The following is a 23,113-nucleotide window of genomic DNA, read 5'->3' as shown; positions in this document are numbered from 1 at the left end:
AACAGCTCTTTATTAGTTCCATAGAAATAAAACACATAAAACAAATATAAAACAATATAAAGTGAATACATAATGACAAATGTTTTATAAAAAATGACTGTTAATGTTTTATTTAAGTGTCCCAACACTGTTAAATGAACAGAGAATCTTTCATGAAGAAACTGCAGCAAGAATTTCAATCTTTTATTTCAAAGTCATGCCACAAGTTGACAAAATACAAAAGAAAAAGAGTACTTCAAATAAGTACATCAAATAACCACAGTGTAACCCAAGAGAAACATACACGCAAAATTAAATACAGATTTTAACAGAGATAAGATACAGAAATCCTACAGTCAATAAAGATACAGTATATTTTTTTCAGTCAGTATGTCTGTCCGTCCATTTGTTTTTTGTTTTTCTAAACACAAGATTCAATAGCTAGATATAAAACAGTAAACAAACGTGTATAAAATGCTGATAAAAGATACACATTATAAAGATAATAGCATCTAAGTTTCATAGAATCATACCATGCAAGATATTTAAATACTCCTATTATGTAAATGTATATATATATATATATATATATATATATATATATATATATATATATATATATATACCGGTTTAAGGTTCAACATCAGCAGAAAAAATACAAGAGTATCACAAGCTCAATCTCTGGATGTATGACCCTTGTCAAAAAATGACAAAGAGAGATAGAAGTGACTCTCTCCACAAGCATTCACTGGTTCTTAAGGCTGTACTCTATCAAGATGCTTAGAGAAAGCATTTGTGACGGCTTATGTTGGAAAAGAGAGGTTCACTCAGGTAAAGTACATGCAGCAGTCAAGGCCCGTAGATCACATTATAGCAAATTACACCATGTCATCGATCACAGGCTGCAAAACACAGCCGGAAATGTCATTTAATGTGACCATACAATATGAGTCATGTAAAGCAATTCAATGTGATCACGTAAATCAGTGGTTGCGAGAGGATTTGAGTTTGTCTTGTGATTACAAGCACTTTAAAGACTTTAATGCCATAATGCATGGAGAACCTAGAAAAAACATGTAACATTACGCAAAGTTATGCACACTTAATTTGCGATTACAACAAACCCGTGCAAAAGTGTGTTTTTCATACATTGCATTATCTATGCAAACAGTGTGAGACGTAAAATAATTTTGCTGTGTAAACAAACAATACAATGTAAACCTACTCTTGCATGGCAGCACCGTTGAGGTCCAGATTCAGGCTGCTAATGCTTGAAATCTGGAGTTTAATCTGCAGTATGCATCAGTATTTGGATTACTGTTTACTGTTCGAATTCAGAAGAAAAAAAATTGCACATTATGAAAGAGAACAAACAAACTGAATAAAACAAAACGAAACAGAATTTGTTTGGCATTAAAGGCATGAGAACTTCAACACTTATTATATCTTGTTATTTGGCAAACTAGAGAGAAAATATAGCTGGAAATGCATATGGCTCAATCTGGTGCGTTGGCATCTCTCACAGCGTTCTTAATTAGCAAAAAATACATAATAAAAATCAGATAAAAACAATCAAGAAAAGAGTAAGTTTGAATAATAAAGTTGTCTTCCAAGGCTTAAAAGAAACCAACTAGATTCAAGGCTACTTTTGTATATAGTTGGATGTATTAAAGTCCAAAAAGCAAAAACTAGGCAGCCAAAAAGGCAATTTAACTGTTTGAATTTATTACACTTTAGATAAAATACCTTTTTAACTCCCCTATTTACCCATCATTACCTGGCCTGTCCAGGCACAAGAGATGTAAAATAATGGTGTCTTGGTTGAGAACATCGATTCAATTATTTTCAAATCTAATAAAGTCGAAGAAAAAGCTTCACTCATCCCTAAAGAAAATCAAGTAGTGTGGGCCACATATGGTGGGCAAGAATGTTTCCTAAATAATACTTGTCATTCAACATTGTTCATCTGATTGACATTGCAGCATTCTAGCACTCTCTCTTTCTATCTCTCTCTCCCTTTCCCCCCTCACATATCTAGTTATGACTAGACATTGTGTATCATACCATTTTGGGTTAGTGGCTCAGTCTCAGAAACATTTTATCAACAGCATTTTTTATACAGTATAACCATTAGAGATTCTTATGCTACATTTTTTGATGCAAAATATAGAAAATTCAAAACAGGCTTCAGGTAACACTTATTTCTTTTGGCCTTCACAACAGCGTTGTGAATAATGAATAATTATTGAAAAACACATTTTTTTTAAAACAGATCAATGTGACACAAAAAAATAAAGTTTGCAGTGCAGCTGACATTCAAATAAACAAATAAAAAAGTTAAAGAAGAAGACACATTGATGGAAAGTGTCAATAAAAATAAAAATAAAGAATTGTATGTGTACGTTCTCTTGACATTTCTGTTACACTTCTAAAAGGCTTGCAGCGCCCTTTGAGGATGCTCAAACATATCCAACCATTAAAAAAATACTGATGTAGACTTGTATGTCTTTGCCAAAATGGGAACTGAAATCTTGTCATGATGCATAAACAGGACATTGTAGTGCACAAACAGTTCAGTAGCAGTTTCAGATGGAACAGCACAAGTAGCCATTGGAAACGACACTGGTGATAACATTCACCCCTGTAATTAAAATATAGTTCATGATCATCGAGAAAAGCCAAGAGAATCGTGCAGCAGTTCTCAAACAATGGCACATGCTGTTTGGCCGAAGTCTGAATTGAAAATCATTAAGAAAGACCAACTCTTATTTTGACAGTCTCAAAAATCCTCAGAGCAAGAGTGAGGTAAAGCCAGAGAATATCTGCAGGTCCAAAGATCTGCTCTTGATCCTATAGGCACCACTATGACTGATAAAGTTTTCCTTTGATTTATGCATAAACTCCTAATGGTCTTTTGGATCCCACACGCTCTCAGGGTGACAATATGAACGTGATAAATAATAATGTCAACAACGGAAAAATGGCTTGTGGGCTCCCATCATTCTATCAAAGAATGAAAAACTTCACAACTCACCTTGTCATTCAAGCCTACACATCACCGGCTGCCAAAACTACAGCTAAAACAATTCAAACATTTAGCGATAAAAAAGCCAATTATCGGTCCACATGGCAAAAAAAATAAATGGGACTGCTCTGGTTTTATCAGGACATCTGGTCACCCTAAAACGCTGCCACACTGAATCAAATCTCAAGATAAAGGTGAAATGCTCATCAAACTGCACCGGCATTGTTATTACAGTACGTCGATCAATCCCCGTCTGCGTCACTGTAAAAATAGCACTGCAGATAGTCTGGGTGGCCCTCCGGTACTTGGAAAACCCATCTCTGTGCTCCAGTAGGCTCCAGACTGCAGTTGCTAAGCAATGTGACGCAGAGAATCCAAAGATGCGTCTGGGTGTGGCCCAACGGTGGCTGGAATCCTGTTTGGAGATTCAACAGGGTCTTTGTAATTGTGTGGATCTCCACGTCACTCCACATCTTGAGAGAAACTGTGTGAATGGGCACAGTGATTGGATACGTGATGAATGAATGTGTTTACGGGAGGAGGGATGGAAACAGACATTGTGACATAAGCCAAAGCTGAGTTTACTTCACTGAGTTTGCCTGGCAGGTGAAACTGTGGTCGATCATGAGACTAGGACTCTTAAAGGTTCTACGTCAACTTAGACCACCTTCAGCTGCTCACGCAAATACAAGGCATAGCCCTTAAGTAGAGGATCATGTCATGACTGGGTGCTTTTCAAAGGTAAATTAAATTATTTGATTATTTAATTAGTTATTAAATTATTTATGAATCCTTAGTTGTAACAAGTCCAGATGCTGTTATTTTTCAAATGGAACACAAAATAAACATTGCTTCTGAATCTTTACACAGACAACCAGAAGAGACAACAAAGCACGTTATGTTCCTGGTTTTGAGGTTTTGTATGGAGAACTAGTCCATATAATGTACTTTTTTACTCTGAATCTTTGTGAATCACATCAATGAAAAGAACCGGCTTGAAATGGACAATAATTCATAGATTGGAATGAATCAGTTGGTCAGATCTCGCCGATTCAATGATGCAATTCTTGAGTCAATAGATCAATATAGGGAAAGATTATCAGTGAATAGTGACTTTTTTTATAGATGTTTCGTACAGATTGAAATATCTTACAGTATATTGTGCACATGTGTCTAATTTCATGGTATTTTATAATGATTCTGATGACACTGATTCAGAATGATTCTGAGTCCTTTTTTTTGGAGATAATATGTAAAGATTCTTCAAAACTAACCTCTTGTGGAAAAAATAACAGCATGTAGGAAATACCTAAGACCAGTTCGCATGATGTAAACAGTGGTTTACAAGAAGGCAGAAGGACTTCCTGTTTCATTTTTTTATTTTAGATTTTTAGATTTTGATTTGGTTATAAATGTTCTGTTGATTGTGTTTCCTTCAAAAGTTTGTTTAGTGTTAAAAAACTGAAACAGGAAGTTTTTCTGGACCGGTATTGTCTCCATCTCCAAAGTGGTTTATAATAAAATAATTAAACTTTTTGGGTAAACCAAGAAAAAACTAATCTGGCTCACACAAGGCATTGTGGGTAATGTGAGAAGTAGACGAGGAACCTAGGCAGAGAGTGTGAAACGGTGGTGTGAGGTCAGGTTTAGTTAATGATCAAATGTTGGTTAAAGTAGTGCAGGTGATAACACGCACAGTCAGCGTGCCTGGAAGGTTGTTGTCTTGGCGACTGCCCTTGTCTTTAAGGTAGACTGTGTGCTGCTCTTGCCGGTCGTTAGGGTCACTAAAGAGGACCACCTGACCCAGGAAGGTGTCAACAATGACGTTCTTATTGTAGATCTGAGTTCATCAGAGAACAGCCAGAGAAAAGGTGTCAGGCAGAAGAAGGTAAGAAAGAAGAAATACGGTAAGAAAGACAGAATGACCAGTAGAGGGAAGGAGATCTTTAAAGTTAGGTGTGAATGACAGTAGGAAGAGATGTTATTACATACTTCCAACTTACCTCGATGTGAATGCCCTCCTTTGGCTTTTTGCGGTAGAAAATTCCCTTTATGTCGAAATTTGGGCTGCGGGTGTCTTTATGCACAGGAGAGCGGACCTTCTCCCCCTCACATGTAATGATCACGTACGGGTCAGAGGCTGAAGAAGAAAAATCTGTCGGTTATGTTACATTTATTACAAGTAAATGAGTTACAATTTAACATGATCAAAATACACAAACTTGTATATAATAGCAATATTTTATATTGCTTACATTTTTATAAAGGGGAAGGAAATTTACTCTGAGTGTGTCTTGTGCGGGAGCAAACAGTGCAGTTTTTTTATTTATTTTAAGAGAAAATAATTACACTTAAAATCAAACTAGAAATGTTTAAACTCCTGGAATGTTGGATAACTGATGTCACTCCGAATATACATTCTGATCTATTCATCTTATATAATGATAGTACTCTATACATACCTCCATTGGAGTCTTGGCCCTGAAGACCATCGGCACTTAACACATGCACCTGTGTGACCAGCTGAGGGTAACCACACATGCCCGTCCAGCATGTCTGTGGAGGGTCGTCCAGAGTTAACTCTCTGTTAAAAGACAATCAGCAAACATATTTTTGCTCGGAAACTATCAATGGAAATAGGCAAGAACAGAGGTGACTACAGACGACAGGCCCTATAGGTGGTTCACACTTAGAACGCATAAAGCTCAAAGATTTGTTATCGCTGGAAGCCACATTACTTGCAGTCTGAAGGCACATCAGTGAAGACACGGAGCAGGAACTCTCCTTGTTGAGAGGGGTCAAAAGTTGTGGGGATGATGACGTAACGTCCCTCCTTTAGCTCTTTTCTTAGAAACACACAGCGAGAGTTGATGTAGATTGAACCGGCCACCTTCTGCTGGGCTGAGTGCATTCTGTATTTCCTATTCAACTCCACCTAGTGGTCAGAAAAAAGGCTTGATCAGTGCACGGGTAAAATACACATATTTCTGTATTTTATATTTTTACATACTTATAATTTCTTACTATATTCAGGAGGCAGTTGTAAGGTTAATGTGCAGAGTTACATGATGTTAAATGATACAGCCAAATTAGAAAAGAGCTGAAATGAAAGAGTTTCTTATTTGAGTAGATATAAGTAGCCTATTTACAGCTGCTGTTTAAAGGTAAACAAAAAGGTAAAAAATGGATAACAATATGGATAAAGGACAATAAGCTGTTTTGTGTGAAAAGCTGATATGGTAAATTCGCAAAAACGGGTGATTTAACAGGATTGATGTGTGGAATTATATTGTCTGAAGCATACGTCTGTGTGTAATTCTGTACCCTATGGATGTCAAATCCAATGGCCAAGTTCTCGCCTTTCCCTTCTTTCGGAGTAGCTCTGCGCTCCTTTTGCTGCAGGCAGATCAGCACCTCGTCTTCCACTTTTCTCACATCAAAAACATACTGCAGACAGAAACCCCTGAGATTCAAATTCCCCAAAACAGCATTTTACAACTCGATACACATACAGTACTCAGACACACTGACCTGTGGGTTTTGCAGAAATGTGGCTTTATGGTTAATACAGCCTCCGGCGCGGTTGCGGAGAGGGTCGTCTCGATGGATCCAAGTGCCCCTCATCACCTCCTCCTCCCAGGTCTTGTGAATACTCAAATAGGATGTGTTTATCAGTCGGCACAGGATCAGGTCGGTAAAGTAGTGAGCGAAGTCTTCAAAGTTCATCCTGGTGGTGGGGTTTAAAACCGATGGGGAAACAGAATGGTATGAGAACTAGAGAAAGATACAGGAGGTCCAAAAGCAAACAAAAGATGTTAACTAATTTTAACCTGGAAATAAAAAAAACATCTTCAGATAGGGAAGGATTTGAAAAAGAATTGCACAAAATATTAAATTATATTCAGCACAAATAATGACCCTCACCAAAACTCTCCATCATCCTGAACAGTGACGCCCAGCTTCTCTCTCTCGCTCTTGCTCACCTTCTTCCACTCTTCTGAGCTATGACACACAATCACTCATTGTGAGAAAACCTCACGCCAGCACCTACACACTATGAACATCACGTGACAAAATGAGTTTTCTAGAATGTCGTGACAGAAATGGAGCAGCCTACAAAGTACAGTAGAAATTTGGAATCAAGCACTGAATAAATAATTCATCACGCAGAAATACAAAGAAAAATTACTTCAATCCAAAAAGATCTCTCTGGCTAGCCAGCAAAATAGTTCAAAGACCAATATAACCAGCTTTAAATGTAACAGACCGAAGAAGAGAGTAAGCACTAGGCGAAGGATCTTCAAGATTGAATTCTTTCACGTTTTAATATCACACTCTTCCCTACAGTGGCGGATATTTAGAGACATTACACAAGCGCGCAGTTATTTAAATGAGAGGAGGTGAATGTCTGAACACCCTTAGACCTCTCGATTTCAATCAAAACAGCATCTTATTTTACACCAGCCTGCCTGGCTTGATGTCTCAATTTTACACCAGCTGGTGATAAGAACAGACACTTCGGATACGTGTTATTTATACTGAAATCCTCTCAAGAGGGAAATAGAGATGTGGCCTTTCAGGATATGTAATTACATTGCAGGCCCTGTATGGAGTACACAAATCAATTCTGCATGTGACTACTTGCAATGCATTTTTGGAAAGATTATACGAAATACTATCAAAAAGCTTTCCTGTAGCTCAGTGGTGAGAGCATTGCGTTAACAATGCAAGGTTGTGGGTCCGATCCCAGGGGATTGCAAACACCTATGTATAAATGTATAGAATAATGCAATTTAAGTTACATTGGATAAGAGTGTCTGCCAAATGCATAAATGTAAAACAAAGAAACATTCTTTCATTATTTACTAACCCTCATGTTATTCCAAACCTGTATGACCTTCTTACTCCTGCAGAACAAAAATAAATAATTTGAATCCAAACAACGTTGGATCCCATTGACCTCCATTGAATGGACACAAACCGCAGACATTTCTCAAAACATCTTCTTTTGAGTTTGACAGAAGAAAGAGTCATTTACAGGTTTTGAATGACGTGAGGGTGTATACTTTCTGACTGAATTATTGTTTTTGGGTGAAATATGCCATAAAACCTCTAAGCCAGGAGAGGAACGACTCACCTATCACTCCAGGGTCCGCTCCACTCTTTCTCCCCCCAGGGGTTCCTCATGCGGATCATCTGGAGCTTCTCTGACTTGAAGAAGGCCAGCAGGCCATGTCCCAGGCGGACCTTGCGAACATCGGTCACTGCATAGGCATGGCCTTTAACCAGTCCACATTCTAGTCTAGCCTCCATATCCTCCACAGTGGTCGCCTGTCACAAAGTCAAAATCCAGTTACTTGCACCAGATTGCTCCCAAAAGCATAAGCAAACAGCATTGCACACTAATTCGATTGCCTGATCAATGTAAACTTATGCTTTACTTGTAAATTATCTATTTAGAAAAACGCAGACAATTTCATGGTACAGTAAAATCTGGTGATGTTAATCAGCAAGAAGACAAGCCACACCCATTTTACACTCCAGTGAGCAGAGAGCTGCTCGAATCAGACAATACGCACAGGCTTGTGTAACATGAATTATTCTGTCAGCATAATCACTATGAGGTTGGGAGGAAGGATGGAGAGCAATTACACCGGAATGTTGAAGAGGCTGAGCTGTGGATTTATAAGGGACTGTTTGGCATACCCATTGCAGGATTTTCTAAACCAATGCAAAGTTCTTCATGTGGCCTCCAAATTAGAACAATGGTCCAACGTAAGCAGTGGATTTATGATGTAACTTAATGAATCGGTCTTTGTTATGATCCCCAGACAATTTGCTCGAATAAAAGAGCCGTCTGGTCCACCTCAGCAGTAGGAGTCTGCTGTTTAAAGGGATTCCCTTAATATACAATGTCGGTCTCTGATAGTGATAGGTTTGAGAATGTTAAAAGGCATATTAAAATTAAGTATTTTAATAATCATGACCAGCATAATCATCATAATAATAACAGTTGTTATTATCAGCCTATTATTATTTGTATTATTTAGGGCTGTCAAACGATTAATTCCAATTAATCACATCCAGAATAAAAGTTTGTGTTTACACAATATATATCTGTGAGCTGTGAGTATTAATTTTGTATTTATAAACACCTACAGCCTACATCAATATGTTTAAGAAAAATATTAAAAAGAAAAATGAATAAACGTTCAATAATTTCAATTATTGTTAAATATAAATAAATGCATGTAAATGTTTCCTAATACGTATATACATGTATGTGTATGTTTTTGTGTTTAAATACAAAATTAATATGCACAGTAGACCGGCATATATTATGTAAAAAACATTTTTATTCTGGATGCGATTAATCGTGATTGACAGCCCTATTATTATTATTATTTCAGAAGATATTTAGAAAATGTCTTGTGACCATGGCTGTAAGCTTAATGTTACTTTATCAGCAAGTCACACAATCAAGTCTAGGCAGTAACACTTTTGTGAAAGAAAAGAAAGGCAGAGAAAAAATGATGGATGAATGTATTAACATATGGAATTTTGTCTGAATACAAACTTTGACAGACGTGTTTCACATGCTAACTAATAACATATACAGCAAATTCCCTGGAAATTGTAGACACGGCAGCTTTCGCAAGATTTAGAAATCAATATATATTCAAAGACTTTGTAAAGCAGTATGGTATTACCCTAATAGAGCAACTGATGAGACCATCTCTGTTGTGGACTTTGAGCACTCTCTCAAACAGCTGGTTCCTGGCAACTTCATCCTGGGCAAACTGGCCCTCCAACAGGTCCATAGGCTCCGACACTCCCCCAGTGAAGTCCACTAAAGCATCAGCTGTGTTTCCCCCATCTAGCGCTTCATAGCAACCATAAACTCTTCACAGGCATAAAAAAAGAACTTGCAATTACTACAGTATATAATCTTTATTATATTATCTTAACATAGAAGCTATTTGTTACATGTTTAGAGTGCTACGTGTGTTTGGTGTATGTTCCTGTTTTAAAGCCTAATAGACAAACTGCTTACTTGGCATATGCTTTTTCCACAAGGGCACTCCAGAACTCATTGCTGTCATTTGAATGGCAGTAAACCAGCTGGTTTTCCACGGTGGGGAGACGGTCATCTATCACCACATCCACCCAGTCCCCAAACCGCCAGAAGCGGAAGTGGAATATTCCAGCGTAGGAGTCTGCCCTCTCGATATCCCATTCCTGTTCTTTCCAGTCTGGGATTACCTAGAGAGAGACACAAGAAAAAATACAAAATAAACTGAAAGTAACAGTAAAGTACCTAAAGGAGCGGATACCTAAACGAAACACGACAAAGCATTTCAAAATTTGATTTGCAACTATAAAAATAACAAAAATCAATACCTACTTAAAAACCCATTGCTGAGTGTTTGTGCATTGCTTTAAATGTGTAAATTGCAAGGAGAGCAACAAAATAGAAACCTTGTAAGAGCATAATATTGTTTAGCAGTGTCATTTCGAATCGATCATGTTCAGGTCGGTGCTATAATTTTAAATGTTCACAAATGCAGGAGTAAAAAGCTGACCCATGCATTCCTGCACCCCAGGTCTTTCGTTGAATGTCAAAGACCGCTGTTGGTAGGACACTGGGGTGATTTGGATGCAGTATAGGAGAACTAAATCTCTTTCATCTTGACAGAGTCCTCCGGGACAGCGCAGAGATTAGATTTCAAGTACACCTCTGTGGTAATTGTTCCAAGAGGAGCAGGTCCATTATCTCTGCTCAGGGACTGGGTGATGTGACACGCCGGCCCACAGCTTTGTTCACCTCTAACAGAATCGTCTTCAGCCAACAGGTGAATCCTTTCTTAGATTTCCTCTTGGGGAAACCATCATCTTATCATTAATGGTGCTACGAGCAACAAGTCATCTAAACAGAAACCCTGACTGTGAAACAAGTTGCTCTCAGAGAGTGACGACTTACATTGCAGAAGTCATCAGCACAAAGCCAGGTGAGAAGGTCAGACTGTGGATAACAAGCCTTAATTCAACCAGACAGTTCAGTCGACAAGAAATAACAAAGAACCCATGCAAGAAGCCCTCTACTGTCAGGTTTAACAACATCCTCATGTTGAAGATTTCTATTGAGCTGACGTTCAACACCTGTGTCTGTGCATGCAGTCTTGCTAACAAATGGGCCAAAAAAGGTTGGATGGAGGGCATCTACTGAGGTTTAACAAGCACATCTATCCCCTTGACTTGTCTGAACAGACCCCACATTTTGCGCAATGGAACAACCGCGTATCCACCCCTGATCGCATCACTATAGTAGCGAGCACATAGATATGGATGCCTGCTTCTCCAACCTGTCTGTGAACCTAGTTATAATTTTAGCGTTGTCATGCATTTAGTAGATTTGACGCTAAAACTTGTTTTTTCAAGATTTTTGACACAATACAATAAAGCTATCATAGTGTTTACCCACCAGTACAGGTAAAAATACTACAAAAAAAGGGTCACTAATGAATATAAAACACTAATATAACAAAACATGTCATAGTATGTTTAAAAATTTGATTTGGCATACAGAAAGTCTGCCTTTATTTTATGTTTGCACTGTGACATTATGTTAAGGACAATAACCCCTGTTCTCATTAGTATTATGCATTTAAATAAAGACCCTAAATAAAGTAATACAGCAAAAGATCCATATGTTGAAATTTAATTAAAATTAATTCATTTTCTGGGAAATAGCCAAGTGTGAATGTTGTGATATGTTGGAATGAAAAGTGTTGAAGAGATACCGGGCATGAAGAGTAGCCCAGATCCTCATTTATAAATGCTATGCTTGTCAGCAAAACAAAATACAGGACGGGAGAGAGGAGCCACATAGGAAAGCCCCATGAGTCAGTCCTTCATGATGATGTGTGTTTCTAGGGGAGAAGAAATGTATCCCTAGGCAGTGGGAAAAGACCTCATGCCCTGATGAGGTTACAAAATTTTAACATATAATTTTTTGAATTTTTTTTTTAGTCTGTGTAGGATCAACATCAGAGGTGCAAACCTTAGAGGGAACGTCGTATAGATGCACTGGACTTACTTTCTGCCACAGTGACTCTCGCGAAGCCAAGCTAGAGCAAGCCGCCACGAACCAGCAGTTTCCCAGCTGCCCTTGGTGCAGGTCATGGGCACTGATCCCATCCACAAACAAGTGAGGATCATCACACAGTTCCTGATAGAGACAGAGAGAAATTAGAGTGAATATTGGTGAGAAACTAGAGGAATGGTGTGAATGGCGAACATGCACCTGGGGTAAAAAAAACAAGCTTCGCCGCCAGAATGAATTGGTCAGAGATGAAGCCAAGCAAAGAATATAAAATACCTCCTAACAGTAAGAAGAACGCATACAGAAAAACACATATCTGGTATACATGACCTATACACATAACTTGATGCCATTGTGATCCAATAATACTTACAAGCAGGTTAAACAGTGATGCAAATACCATGGTACTCGTACACATTTTCTGAATAAACAATATTTATAAACCATGTATGAGGTATTCCAAGCAAGGTAGTTCAAAGAATATCCTAGTGTTACCATGTTACAAACACATTACTTAAACAATAAAAGTAACAGAAGCAGGGCATGGCTCATTTAATAACGTTATACATTTGGCTGAAACAGTGCAGTACTGAAAGCTGTAATAAATCTTAAAGCTCTCTGCTGCTCTGACAACATCTTGCACACCTCTGCACTGACCCCATCTCAACCGCAGGGACACACATCTCAGAAAGCCCATGGAGGGAGAGAGCGAGCAAGGGAAACTGACAGAAGGAGAGAGAGATTGTGATTCCATTTTAACAGCTGACATACAGTAGGCACAGTCATTGTGGCAGAAGGGAGTGTAATAGCAGACTCACAGGCTGTAGCTCATTGAGCCTAAGTGTACGCCATCTCTCCGAGGATCCATCGCAAATGAGCCTCGGAAAAAGACTGAAAGCTTTTATAAGCCATTTTGAACGCACCTACCAAACCTTTGAAGTGACACTCAAATATTCACATTACATGACAAGAATAAGATGTTCTGACATATTACACCTGACTCTGTGACAGTCAAAGCCCCTGTAAATGTAAGTGATACATTTATAAGAAAACTCAAAAAGGCTTAGGGCGGGATTCTGGAAAGATGTCAAGGGTTAACCAGGATCACATATTCTCTCAACTCACACATTCAGCTATCCGACCGGCAGTCTCTCTCATCCTCCAGATGCCAGATTCATGAGGCTAGACATGCACCACACATCGCAGGACACAATGTATTCAAGAGCCGAGAAACCCTTACGAGAGGACAATGAAACTCAAGTATCAAGCTTTATATGCAGACCACAAACAAAAAACAATCTCAAGGCAAGACAGACTTTCTATCACACCTGATATCAACTCAGCCTCATTCAGTATAGAAAGTTATTTGGTCGAAGTTTGATTGAAACTGACAGGAATACAAATTCAGTTCGGTATGGAGAATTGGTGAAAGGTGCTGTCCTCGGTGAAGAAATGCAAGGCCATTTTAAGTTCCATTGAACTGAATAAATATAAGTCCAAATTGAATGACTGCATGCTTCTTAGCGCTGACCGGGCTTTTAGATTCAGATTTTTCATCAACAAGTGAAAAGCAATGAATATCTATAGCATATCTACTTTCGAAAGCTTTCTGAGATCAGATCAATCAATAAAAACTGGTCTCTCAAATGATGTCTTCAATGAAACCTCAGACGCGAATGATGTGGAACATATAAAGACACTCTGTACAACATAAAGCACTTGATACTCGTAATAACTCATTTCAGTGCGGTCGTATATTGCTAAAATAATGGCAAAGTGCTCAAATGTGCGAAAAATACACTGGGTAAAAGAACTGTTTTGTTACTAACATATTAATATTTTAAGAATCAAAATGTCTATCATATCTCGCCCACCCAGATAGCACAGGTACATCTGTAAGATGTCTACTAGACATCTGGAAAACATCTGCTGTGTAAAAACATCTGGTACAAAAAGACGTTTTACATACATTCTAAATCATAAACATCTTACAGACATCTGATAGCAGATGTTTAGAGACGTATCGCAGATGAGCAAAGATCTGGAAAAAACGTCTGCTGTGGAAAAAACATCTGAAGAACATCTTAGATTATCAGTCTAGATAATGAACATTTTACTGACATCCTCTAAATCTCTGTATGACATCTGTCAGGAAACATCTTAGAGACGTATTGCAGATGAGCAAACAATCAAAAAATACATCTTGAAGATGTAAATGCAGTCATCAAAAGTCTGTGAGATGTATGTCTGCTATTATGGGATCGTCTTTGTATTTTTATAATACACCCTTAGAACTTGACCACATGTAAGCGTCATGAAAGCATCTTACTTCTTTAGCTGTTTAAACACGCAGCTCACTACATTATGGAATAAAGTGTATGTGATCCGTCAGCCTTTACCTCAAGAGTGTTTAGTGTCTGAATTTTTTGTTATTACCTTCAAAGCTTCGACACAGACATGATTTCTTAACAAGTCTATTGTGTCCCCTGGAACAAAGGATCCCGAGACAAAGACAGTGATTAAGAGAAAGAGCAGATAGTGTTGATCTGTGAATGCTCTGCTCAGGCCAGATATTTCAGCACATAGCTTTGTGTATGTGTTGGTAGCTTTTATGGAGTATTTTGTGCGTGTGCGCGTGTGTAAATGGGCGTTGAGAGGAAGTGGGAAAGCTGACAGATTAAAGAGCAAGGTCATTAATGTTATAGCTCAGAACACCATCCACTTTTTGAACACACCCACACTTTTTAATCACAGCCCGAAATGGCATCCAAGGGGCAAAACCTCTCATGGGGCTAAAGTCTTTTCTACAGTACATTTGCATGTGTATATGGCAGAGATTATGGGCACAATCTATTTTCAAGCATGCATCACTATACCCTATACTCAACTGGGAAGGGCACCAAGGATGTACTGTATTAAAAGTGGCTGATATGTTGAGGACATAGGAGCCAAAAACAATCCTCATCTCATTCCAAACCTGCATGAGTTGCAGAACACAAAATAGGATTTCTTGAAGAACGGATAAGTAAGGGCCACAATATTTGTTATAATTGTATGGACACAAAACCACTGAGACATTTCTCAAAATATCTTATATTGCATTTCACAGAAGAAAGAGTCCTATTCAGTTTTTGAACAACACACAAAGTAATAAATGATGATAGGATGAACTATCCCTTTAAATATGGCAGCGGATATTAACACTAAGTGAAAATAGCGACAGATGCTATTTACACTAAGTTTAAATAGCAGGTTCTGTTTACACTAAGTGAAAATAGCAACATTTCTTAGTGATATGCCATGTACACTAACCCAAAATAGCTGTCATTTCTTTGGATTAAGTAGAAATAGTAGTAAGATGCGAATTACTTATAAATAGTGGCAGATAACGTTAATATTTGCACATCAGTATATTTGTGCATTAAACATTATGCAATAATAACAGAGTGTATATCATTTTATATATATTATTTTAAATAAAAAAAATATTATTACAGTGATTTGTAGAGAGGACAGGAAGCGAAGTGGTTGAGAGAGAGGGGGTGGGGTTGGGAAAGGACCACAAGGCGGGATTCGAACTCGGGTCACCCGGGACTCACCGGCGCCATATGTCGGAGCACTCGACCATCGGCTCCGACTAAATCATTATATTTTTAAAAAATATTTTCTTGGAAATTTCTTTTTGTATTCCAATCACATATTGGTGCACGGAGCTGGTGCAAATAGTATCTGCCAACAAGGCGGGCTATTTGTACTAAATGCAAACAGACTTTTTTTGTCGCTGTGTCAAATGAAATTAATTTGTATAAACTCTAATCTAGTACAAGAAGGATGAATCAAGATCACAAGCATCATGAATTAAATCCTCCCATCATGTTGTAACAGGAATTAATGTATTTGCAACACCTCTTATACAGACATTTTAGTGCGAGTCATACTAACGTATGTCATCCTGATATAGAAAGGACTGCCAGAGCAGTCACAGAAGCAATGAAAACAAACTCTATTACGTCCATTGACCACATGAGTTCACAATATGGATAAATGACTACCTATTGCCCCTTTTACTGTCTTCAACTCATAAATTACAGCCTTTCTTTTTCTTCAAAGCAGAGAGCAGGGGAGACAACAAATGGCAGGAAAGGAGAGAAAGATGTGGGAGAGTGGAGGGTGGAGGTGGTTAATGGAGTTAGGATGATACGTGGTTAAAAAAGCAGGAGCGATGGCCCAAAGGGGAGAAAAAGAAAGAAATATGAAGCAGCTGTGGTGAACTGCATTAAAGCTACTAATAGCGTGCACATTAGTCAGTCTGATTTGTGGCGACGTCTTCATACCCGTCAAGCAAGCAACTCAGAAGCATTTATTCTTACAGTTCAGGGACAACAAATATGTCAAGGTCATCAACCATTACTCTCCTCAATGATTTAAAGGGATAGTTCAGCCCCCCCCAAAAAAGCCTGTTGTTTAACAAGCTCTTTTAGGGAAGTCAGGCACTCAGCGGCCATGTTTGAAACGCAGCTCTTTCAGATCGTTAAATTGCTGTCTAAAATCACATGTACGACTAAAAATGAACCTTGACATCATACGTTTTATTTCTTCAGCAATCTTGGTAAAAAAGCTTTTTTTTTTTCTCGGGATCACTATAGCCAGGTTGGCAAGCCCCTCATCATAGAATCGTCAATCTTAATTGACGATTGGCTCTTTTACTGCCTTCCTTCATTAGTGCCGCCATATTGAGCGATGCCTTTTGCCTTTTATAATAAGCAGTTAATAAGTTAATATCTATTCTTTTTTTGCATAAACTCACCCTTCTGTGAAACAAAAATGTAGACATATTTTAAGACTGAAAATCCTCAAAAAAACTATATATATACTGTATATATATTTCATTTAAAAATATGACATGATAATTATTACCTCAAAAATTCTAATATTAAATAAAAAAAAAATCGATCAAAGCTTTAAAAAAGAAATACAAACTGAGATAGGAAAGGGCTAAAGTGCATGGTATAGGATGCTTATACGGGTAACGTAGGTTTAATTCTTGCTTTCAACATTTCGCACTTCCAAAACTCTCATCGGTCCTCTCAAAACCATATCTTGAATGCAAATGAAAAAAGTCTTTAAATAAATAGGATTAAAGGGAGGTGGCTGGACATAAAGACTTTTCATTACTCAAGGAAATCAAATGAAAACAACCTCATCAAACCTCAAAAGACCCTGTCTTCACTACTTCATTCCTTTATGGATTCAAGCAGACATTGAGATGCAAAAACATCCTGCATGATAATTCAGTCTTTGCTTTTCATTAGGAAACAATGAATGTCATACCCCAGTTAACACTTGATCCCTATTCCTACACTCCCCGCTGCTCTGGGTCTGCCATCATTATTAGGGTGGAGATCTTAGCTTAGCCGCGTTGAACCGCCATACAGATAGAAACAATTGTAGTGACCGCCTCAATTATAGCCTGGATTAATGGTGACAGGAGCTGCTGTGGGTGCAATTCAAACGCCCTGGACTGGAACATATCACCGGTGTGTTTGACTAAACGCCTGTGCGGGTAAGACTCTAGATCGGGCGTCGTTCCAGCAGAGATGAGCCAGAGAGGAAGGAATAATTGACTTGGACAGGCTTGACACTTAGTATGCCCCGGGGCAAGACAAGCACAGGGGGAGGTATCACATTCTCAGCATCCCTCGTTTTTTGGACCACAGGATTCTAAATGTTATAGAGCAACTTGTTTTAAGAAGCTGTGATGTGTCGTTAATTCAGAATGGAGTTCCATTCATGAAGCACTCACAGCTAATGAAGTGCATTAAAACGATCAAGATCTGTTAAGATGTTTTATCTGTTTCAATGGAACCAATGAGGTTCTGCAGATATCTAATGTGACCACCATGCATGCAGTCTTTTTATAGTAGATTGGTTTTAGGACATAGGTTTTAAAATGTAATGTTCAACAAGCACATATATATTTGGTACACATCATTTGGCACATGTGGTTTGTGTATTATGTGTCATTTATATTGTGAATTACAAAACAAAAGAACTGTTATTAAGATTTGCAGTTTCAGTGCCATCAAGTGATGGATTTCAGACCTCTATGACCGATGAGTGTAGGCTGACCTTCCCTTCAGCCTTGGCTTGGCAGCAAAACTAATTATTGATGAAACCGATGATGAATTAGCAACTATATTTTACTGATCAGCTTTGAGATATTTATCAATAAGAGACCTTTTCAACACATGGCACTAAAATTTAAATAAAAACTAAACTAAAACTGAAAAAAAATAAACTTATAGCAATATAGTCAAATAAATAAATGACAAAAGACATAGCAAAATACTGTAGCTAGCCAAGTAAAAAAATATACAAAAATTAGGGCTGTCAAACGATTAATCGTGATTAATCACATCCAGAATAAAAGTTTATGTTTACGTAATACAGTATATGTCGGTGTACTGTGCATATTTATTTTATATTTATGGACACATACACATAAATGCATATTTTTAAGAAAAATATAAAATATAACAATGAATAAACGTTGATGTAGAATTTCAATTATTAGTTAATATCAATAAATATATTTAAATATTTCCTAAATATATTTACAAGTATGTGTATGTTTTTGTGTTTATAAATACAAAATGAATATGCACGGTGCACAGACATATATTAGGTCAACACAAATTCTTAATCTGGATGCGATTAATCGCGATTATAAATGTATATAGGAGTCCACCAGGGGAGCTGTAGCAGGCCGTTGCTAAGAAGAAACAGGTTTGTTTTAACACTATTTGCTTACCGCTGTAATGAGGAGAGTAGATGAAACCGAAAGCAATAATTCCGAGCTTAACATGAATATCAAACTCGAGTGGGTAATTCCCAAAAAGCAGGCAGCGGCGAGCGAAGTTTGTAGCCGTGTTTCCAGTCATTTTTGTTCACAATTTTACTGCATCCACTCACAAAACAAAGTTTTGATATATTTACCGTAAGAAATTTATCAGATATCTATATGGAACATAAATCATTTTAAATGGGACATTTATCTTTACTTAATATCCTAATGATTTTTAGCATAAAAGAAAAATCTATCATTTTGTATTGTTGGCTATTGCTACAAATATACCCGTGCTACGTATGACTGTTTTTTTATTCCGTGGCCAATAGATTAATAAAACTACTAAAGAAGGAAAAAAGGAAACTATAATAACTTTGCTGCTTAAATACCCTATGTCCCATTCCAATCGCTGACACAAGAAAACCAGGGCTATTTGACATTGCGATGATATGTCCTCTGCTAAATGAAAACACAAGTATATGTTCTGAGCACTGACCGCGGGTCTTTTCCAGTGCACATGGCCGATCCGGTTCCCCTGGTAGAAGAGTGAGTCGTCCACAGCTGGGAACAGTGGGTCCTCAAACAGCGTTCCACTCTGTTGACACTGCCTCTTGAGGGTGGTGTAATGCTGCCCCTCATAGGCCTTCACAGAGGAGAACATCCTTCAGCCTGCAGCTGTGGCACAGAGACACAGCAGAAAGAGATGGACTGAGAGAGTTGGCAAAGAAGACATTGTAGCACAGACACAGTACAAGGCCCTCTTGCTCGTGTCAACTCTGCTGATGTTCTCACCACGTTCTGGTGAAGGAATGCGTTTGCATGGATGATTTTACAATGCCAGACCGTTGAGCACAGCTTTATTTGTGGTATGCAAAAACCACAAATCATCTGACTTGTACAGCGATCAATCAGATTTATATTTTATAACCCAGTAAAATATCAATATTTAAGAAAAGTATAGCGTGCCTCTCTCTGTAAATACCTGCCTATAGAAAATGAAGCAAAACTATAGAAACTATATAGAGAATTGTAAAAAAAACAGCAGCCTACAAATAAAGGGTGTCAAATCAGAGCTTGCTACGCCAAGTCAAGCAAGTGTTTTTCAGATTTTGTGCAATATGCAACAAACGTTTAAGGAACAGACCGTGTCATCTGAAGCCAAGCTTACACATAACACCTGGGGAAAAGACTCCACAGGAAAGAGGAAAATTAAATAGAATAAATGCATTTAGACTTGACAAAACTGGTTTCCTACAGAGATCACAAAGAGCATAGCCTTCAGGTCGGTATTCTTTACAACATTGCAGTATTTGACAGTGAAGTTACCCTATTGGTCCGATGTCACTGTGACACTGTGCTGTTCTTTGAGTTGAAACATCAAGATTGTATCCATTCGAGAGCCTGGTACAGTAAGAGCACTAACTACTGGGATCAGTGTGTTGAATCCTGGGGAATATCTTTTTTCAACTGATTGAGTCTATACATGCTATTCAACAGTTTGAAAGTAGTTCAAATGAAGGAAACTTGGAAATTTCTTTAACCAAAATCTATTCACAACACATAGCATCTGTTAAATTCAACAGAAATCGGTGGAAAGGATCTATTCTGCCATCTTTAGCATGTACTATGAAACGCACAGGCGGTTTGTCAATCACAGATCTCTCAGTGGCTGCTTCGGAGAGTGGAGCAGAGCTGCGGTGAATTATTCATCTCCATTCCCAGACCTTCAGAATGATTAGTTATGTCTTTCTGTCCGCTCTCTGCCCTAATGACAGAAACCTCCAAATTATGTCACTGTGCGGACACAGTTCTGCTTGAAGCGGATATGAAATGAAAACGTAAATTAAAATAAGTTTGCTCATATAGGCTTTCCTGTAGGTCAGTGGTTAGAGCATGGCGCTAGTAATGCCAAGGTCATGGGTTCGATCCCTGGGATTGCACATGCTCAGAAACAAATTGCATAGTATCATGCATTGAAAGTCGCTTTGGATAAAAGTGTCTGCCATTAGTGTACTCTATTATAACAATATCAAGTTAGCAAACATGGGAGGAATCCTCTCTTTCTGGTGTCCATATCTATGTAATCTCATTAAATGGCGATGATAATGACCATAAAAATGTAATGGTCTGTAATAAATATAGAAACATCAAAATTAAAATTGGCATTAGTAAGGGCTAGTTTGCTACTAGAAACACTGCAGTACTGTAGACTGGATTGTACACTCGAGTAGAGCTCCCTAGGAACCCAAAAACGCTGTAGTTGGACAACCACCACGGCAGATGGTGCCTGGTCTCATACCCTGACTGAATCATGACATCATTGAGACCACCATACTGAGAAACTCTCTCACTTCACTCTACCTCCTGAGGTGAGGAAGCAGGTTGGAAGTTCTGATGCTTGCCAGGAGAACACATACATCAGTGCACCAAAACTAGAGGAAATCAAAGCAAAAATTGTAAAACAATAATCTTAGGCGTATGTTGGTATAACCTACATTAAATTCAATATTGAACCTTTTTCTATATTCGTGTCAACCTAAAAGCTGATTTTGTGTGCACCATCAATTTACAGATGGACAGGGATCTTATGACTCTCACACACCCAACTTATGGACCGCTATCTCGTAAAACTTCACTAGCGGGTTAATGGAATGATTTGGTTTATGGTCTCAGCTCTATTAAGCATTACACTTAATGTGTGTGAAGTGGAGACAAAAACGAGCGACACCCAAGAGAGAAATACACCGCGCTGTCCAAATTCCACGCTTCTGTAAGGTCGAACACAGCGCACCACAAAAACTCATATTACAGCAATTGGTGGAAAGGTAAACAGTCAAAAATAAGAGCCAGAGAGAAAGAAATGCCAGTTGCACTGGACAGCTGGCAAAGAAATTGATGATGAAACCCCCCCACACCACCCACCGTCACATCACTATTTAAGGGTATCCCAATCGCGTCACTACAGCCACCTCACGAATTGTCATGTCACCCCCCCCCAAATATTTCTAGAATTACTCATTTGAGTGGAAACTCGGATTGTAAACGCATTTCTGGATCCTTCAGTTTCTAAATATGTGCTGCACAACGTTTAACGATTGTGATGCAAACATTGGCTCGTGCAGTTGTATACACCAAGGTTTTTTGGGGTACGCACGTTTTTAAAGAGCTGCATACTTTTAACATATTTTGTTTATAAGAAACACAATGGACAGCTATAAACGATGTGCGGTAAAAAGTCTGGTAATTCAGAGTTATTTTGCCTGAATGCACCGAATAGAAGCGGTACGCTATCATTTACCACATGGGGCTTCTAACAAATGTTCATATGTATATCGTGGCTAAAACATTCACGAATAAAACCGTGTTTCCTCGGCTCCGCGCTCGCGTCCCGTCAAGTGGCAAGAATAACCTCTCGCGATAAGTATTATATTCAGTCGCTTACAAGCCCGTTTGTTCATATCTAATATTAAGTCTTGCATTTTAAAACGCGTTGTATACGATCTAATGTGACAGCGCTCAAGTAACAGATGCCTTTTTACGCACGGCCTGTGAAATAATCCAATACCCGAGCTCGACTCCAGTCCCGCGGTGGCGTCTCTCTCACTCTCTCCGGTCCTCCCGGGATGCAGCCACGCTCCTGCAGCCACGCTCCTGCGGTCCCGCGCAACCGATGCTCTTCTCTCAGCTCCGGATCGGCTCGCGAGTGCCCACTCTCACGCGTGTCTGGGAGGGGCCTACGAGCGGAGGGGGGACTCCCGGTCTGAGCATGTGCGGCGGTAGACACCGATCAACACTCAGATACACACGTACTGACATGAACGTTAAACAACAAATGTTCACCTGCAAAAATGACTGGCGTTTCGCGTTACTTTTATTAGAAAGTCAAAAGCGTGATTGCGTAACGGTTACATATTCTGTCAACGCTCGAGCCCGTCTCATCAGCACCACGGACAGCGCCTGTGTACATGATGCCACTAGAGATGCAAACACGAAGTAGAGACTGTTACACTACCAAATATAAACGTCCTCAAATGTTTTATTTGGGAATATATGCTTTCAGAAAGAACCTTTAACATTTACCAAATCCTTGTGTTGCACGAAAGGTTATTTGCAGTTTCAAAGGATCTACGGACAATAAAAAGTAAAAAAAAGATCCTGA

General features: G+C 38.5%; 1 protein-coding gene across 5 annotated transcripts; it reads right to left on the bottom strand.

Moving 5' to 3' along the window:
- Positions 1 to 168: 168 nt before the first annotated feature.
- capn5b (calpain 5b) lies at positions 169 to 22,709 on the bottom strand. Of its 5 annotated transcripts, none has more exons than XM_056731870.1 (14): positions 22,520 to 22,677; positions 19,451 to 19,629; positions 12,102 to 12,233; positions 10,059 to 10,267; positions 9,715 to 9,907; positions 8,142 to 8,335; positions 6,929 to 7,006; positions 6,536 to 6,731; positions 6,329 to 6,451; positions 5,743 to 5,939; positions 5,467 to 5,588; positions 5,008 to 5,144; positions 4,701 to 4,844; positions 169 to 3,419 (listed from the first exon to the last, which is right to left on the bottom strand). In XM_056731870.1, the coding sequence occupies exons 2-14, from the start codon at positions 19,613 to 19,615 to the stop codon at positions 3,075 to 3,077; spliced, it is 2,235 nt and encodes a 744-aa protein (XP_056587848.1). In that variant the 5' UTR covers positions 19,616 to 19,629; positions 22,520 to 22,677; the 3' UTR covers positions 169 to 3,074. The 5 variants fall into 5 exon arrangements, with proteins under 5 accessions (XP_056587848.1, XP_056587853.1, XP_056587849.1 ...); XM_056731875.1 differs by having other exon boundaries at positions 3,279 to 3,488; positions 4,997 to 5,144; positions 22,520 to 22,709; XM_056731871.1 differs by having other exon boundaries at positions 3,279 to 3,488; positions 22,520 to 22,706.
- Between the last annotated feature and the right edge of the window lie 404 nt (positions 22,710 to 23,113).

The sequence above is a fragment of the Triplophysa dalaica genome, chromosome 19 (genome assembly GCF_015846415.1).
Source record: "Triplophysa dalaica isolate WHDGS20190420 chromosome 19, ASM1584641v1, whole genome shotgun sequence".
Lineage (NCBI taxonomy): Eukaryota > Metazoa > Chordata > Actinopteri > Cypriniformes > Nemacheilidae > Triplophysa > Triplophysa dalaica.
This window is presented reverse-complemented; position numbering and strand designations above follow the sequence as displayed.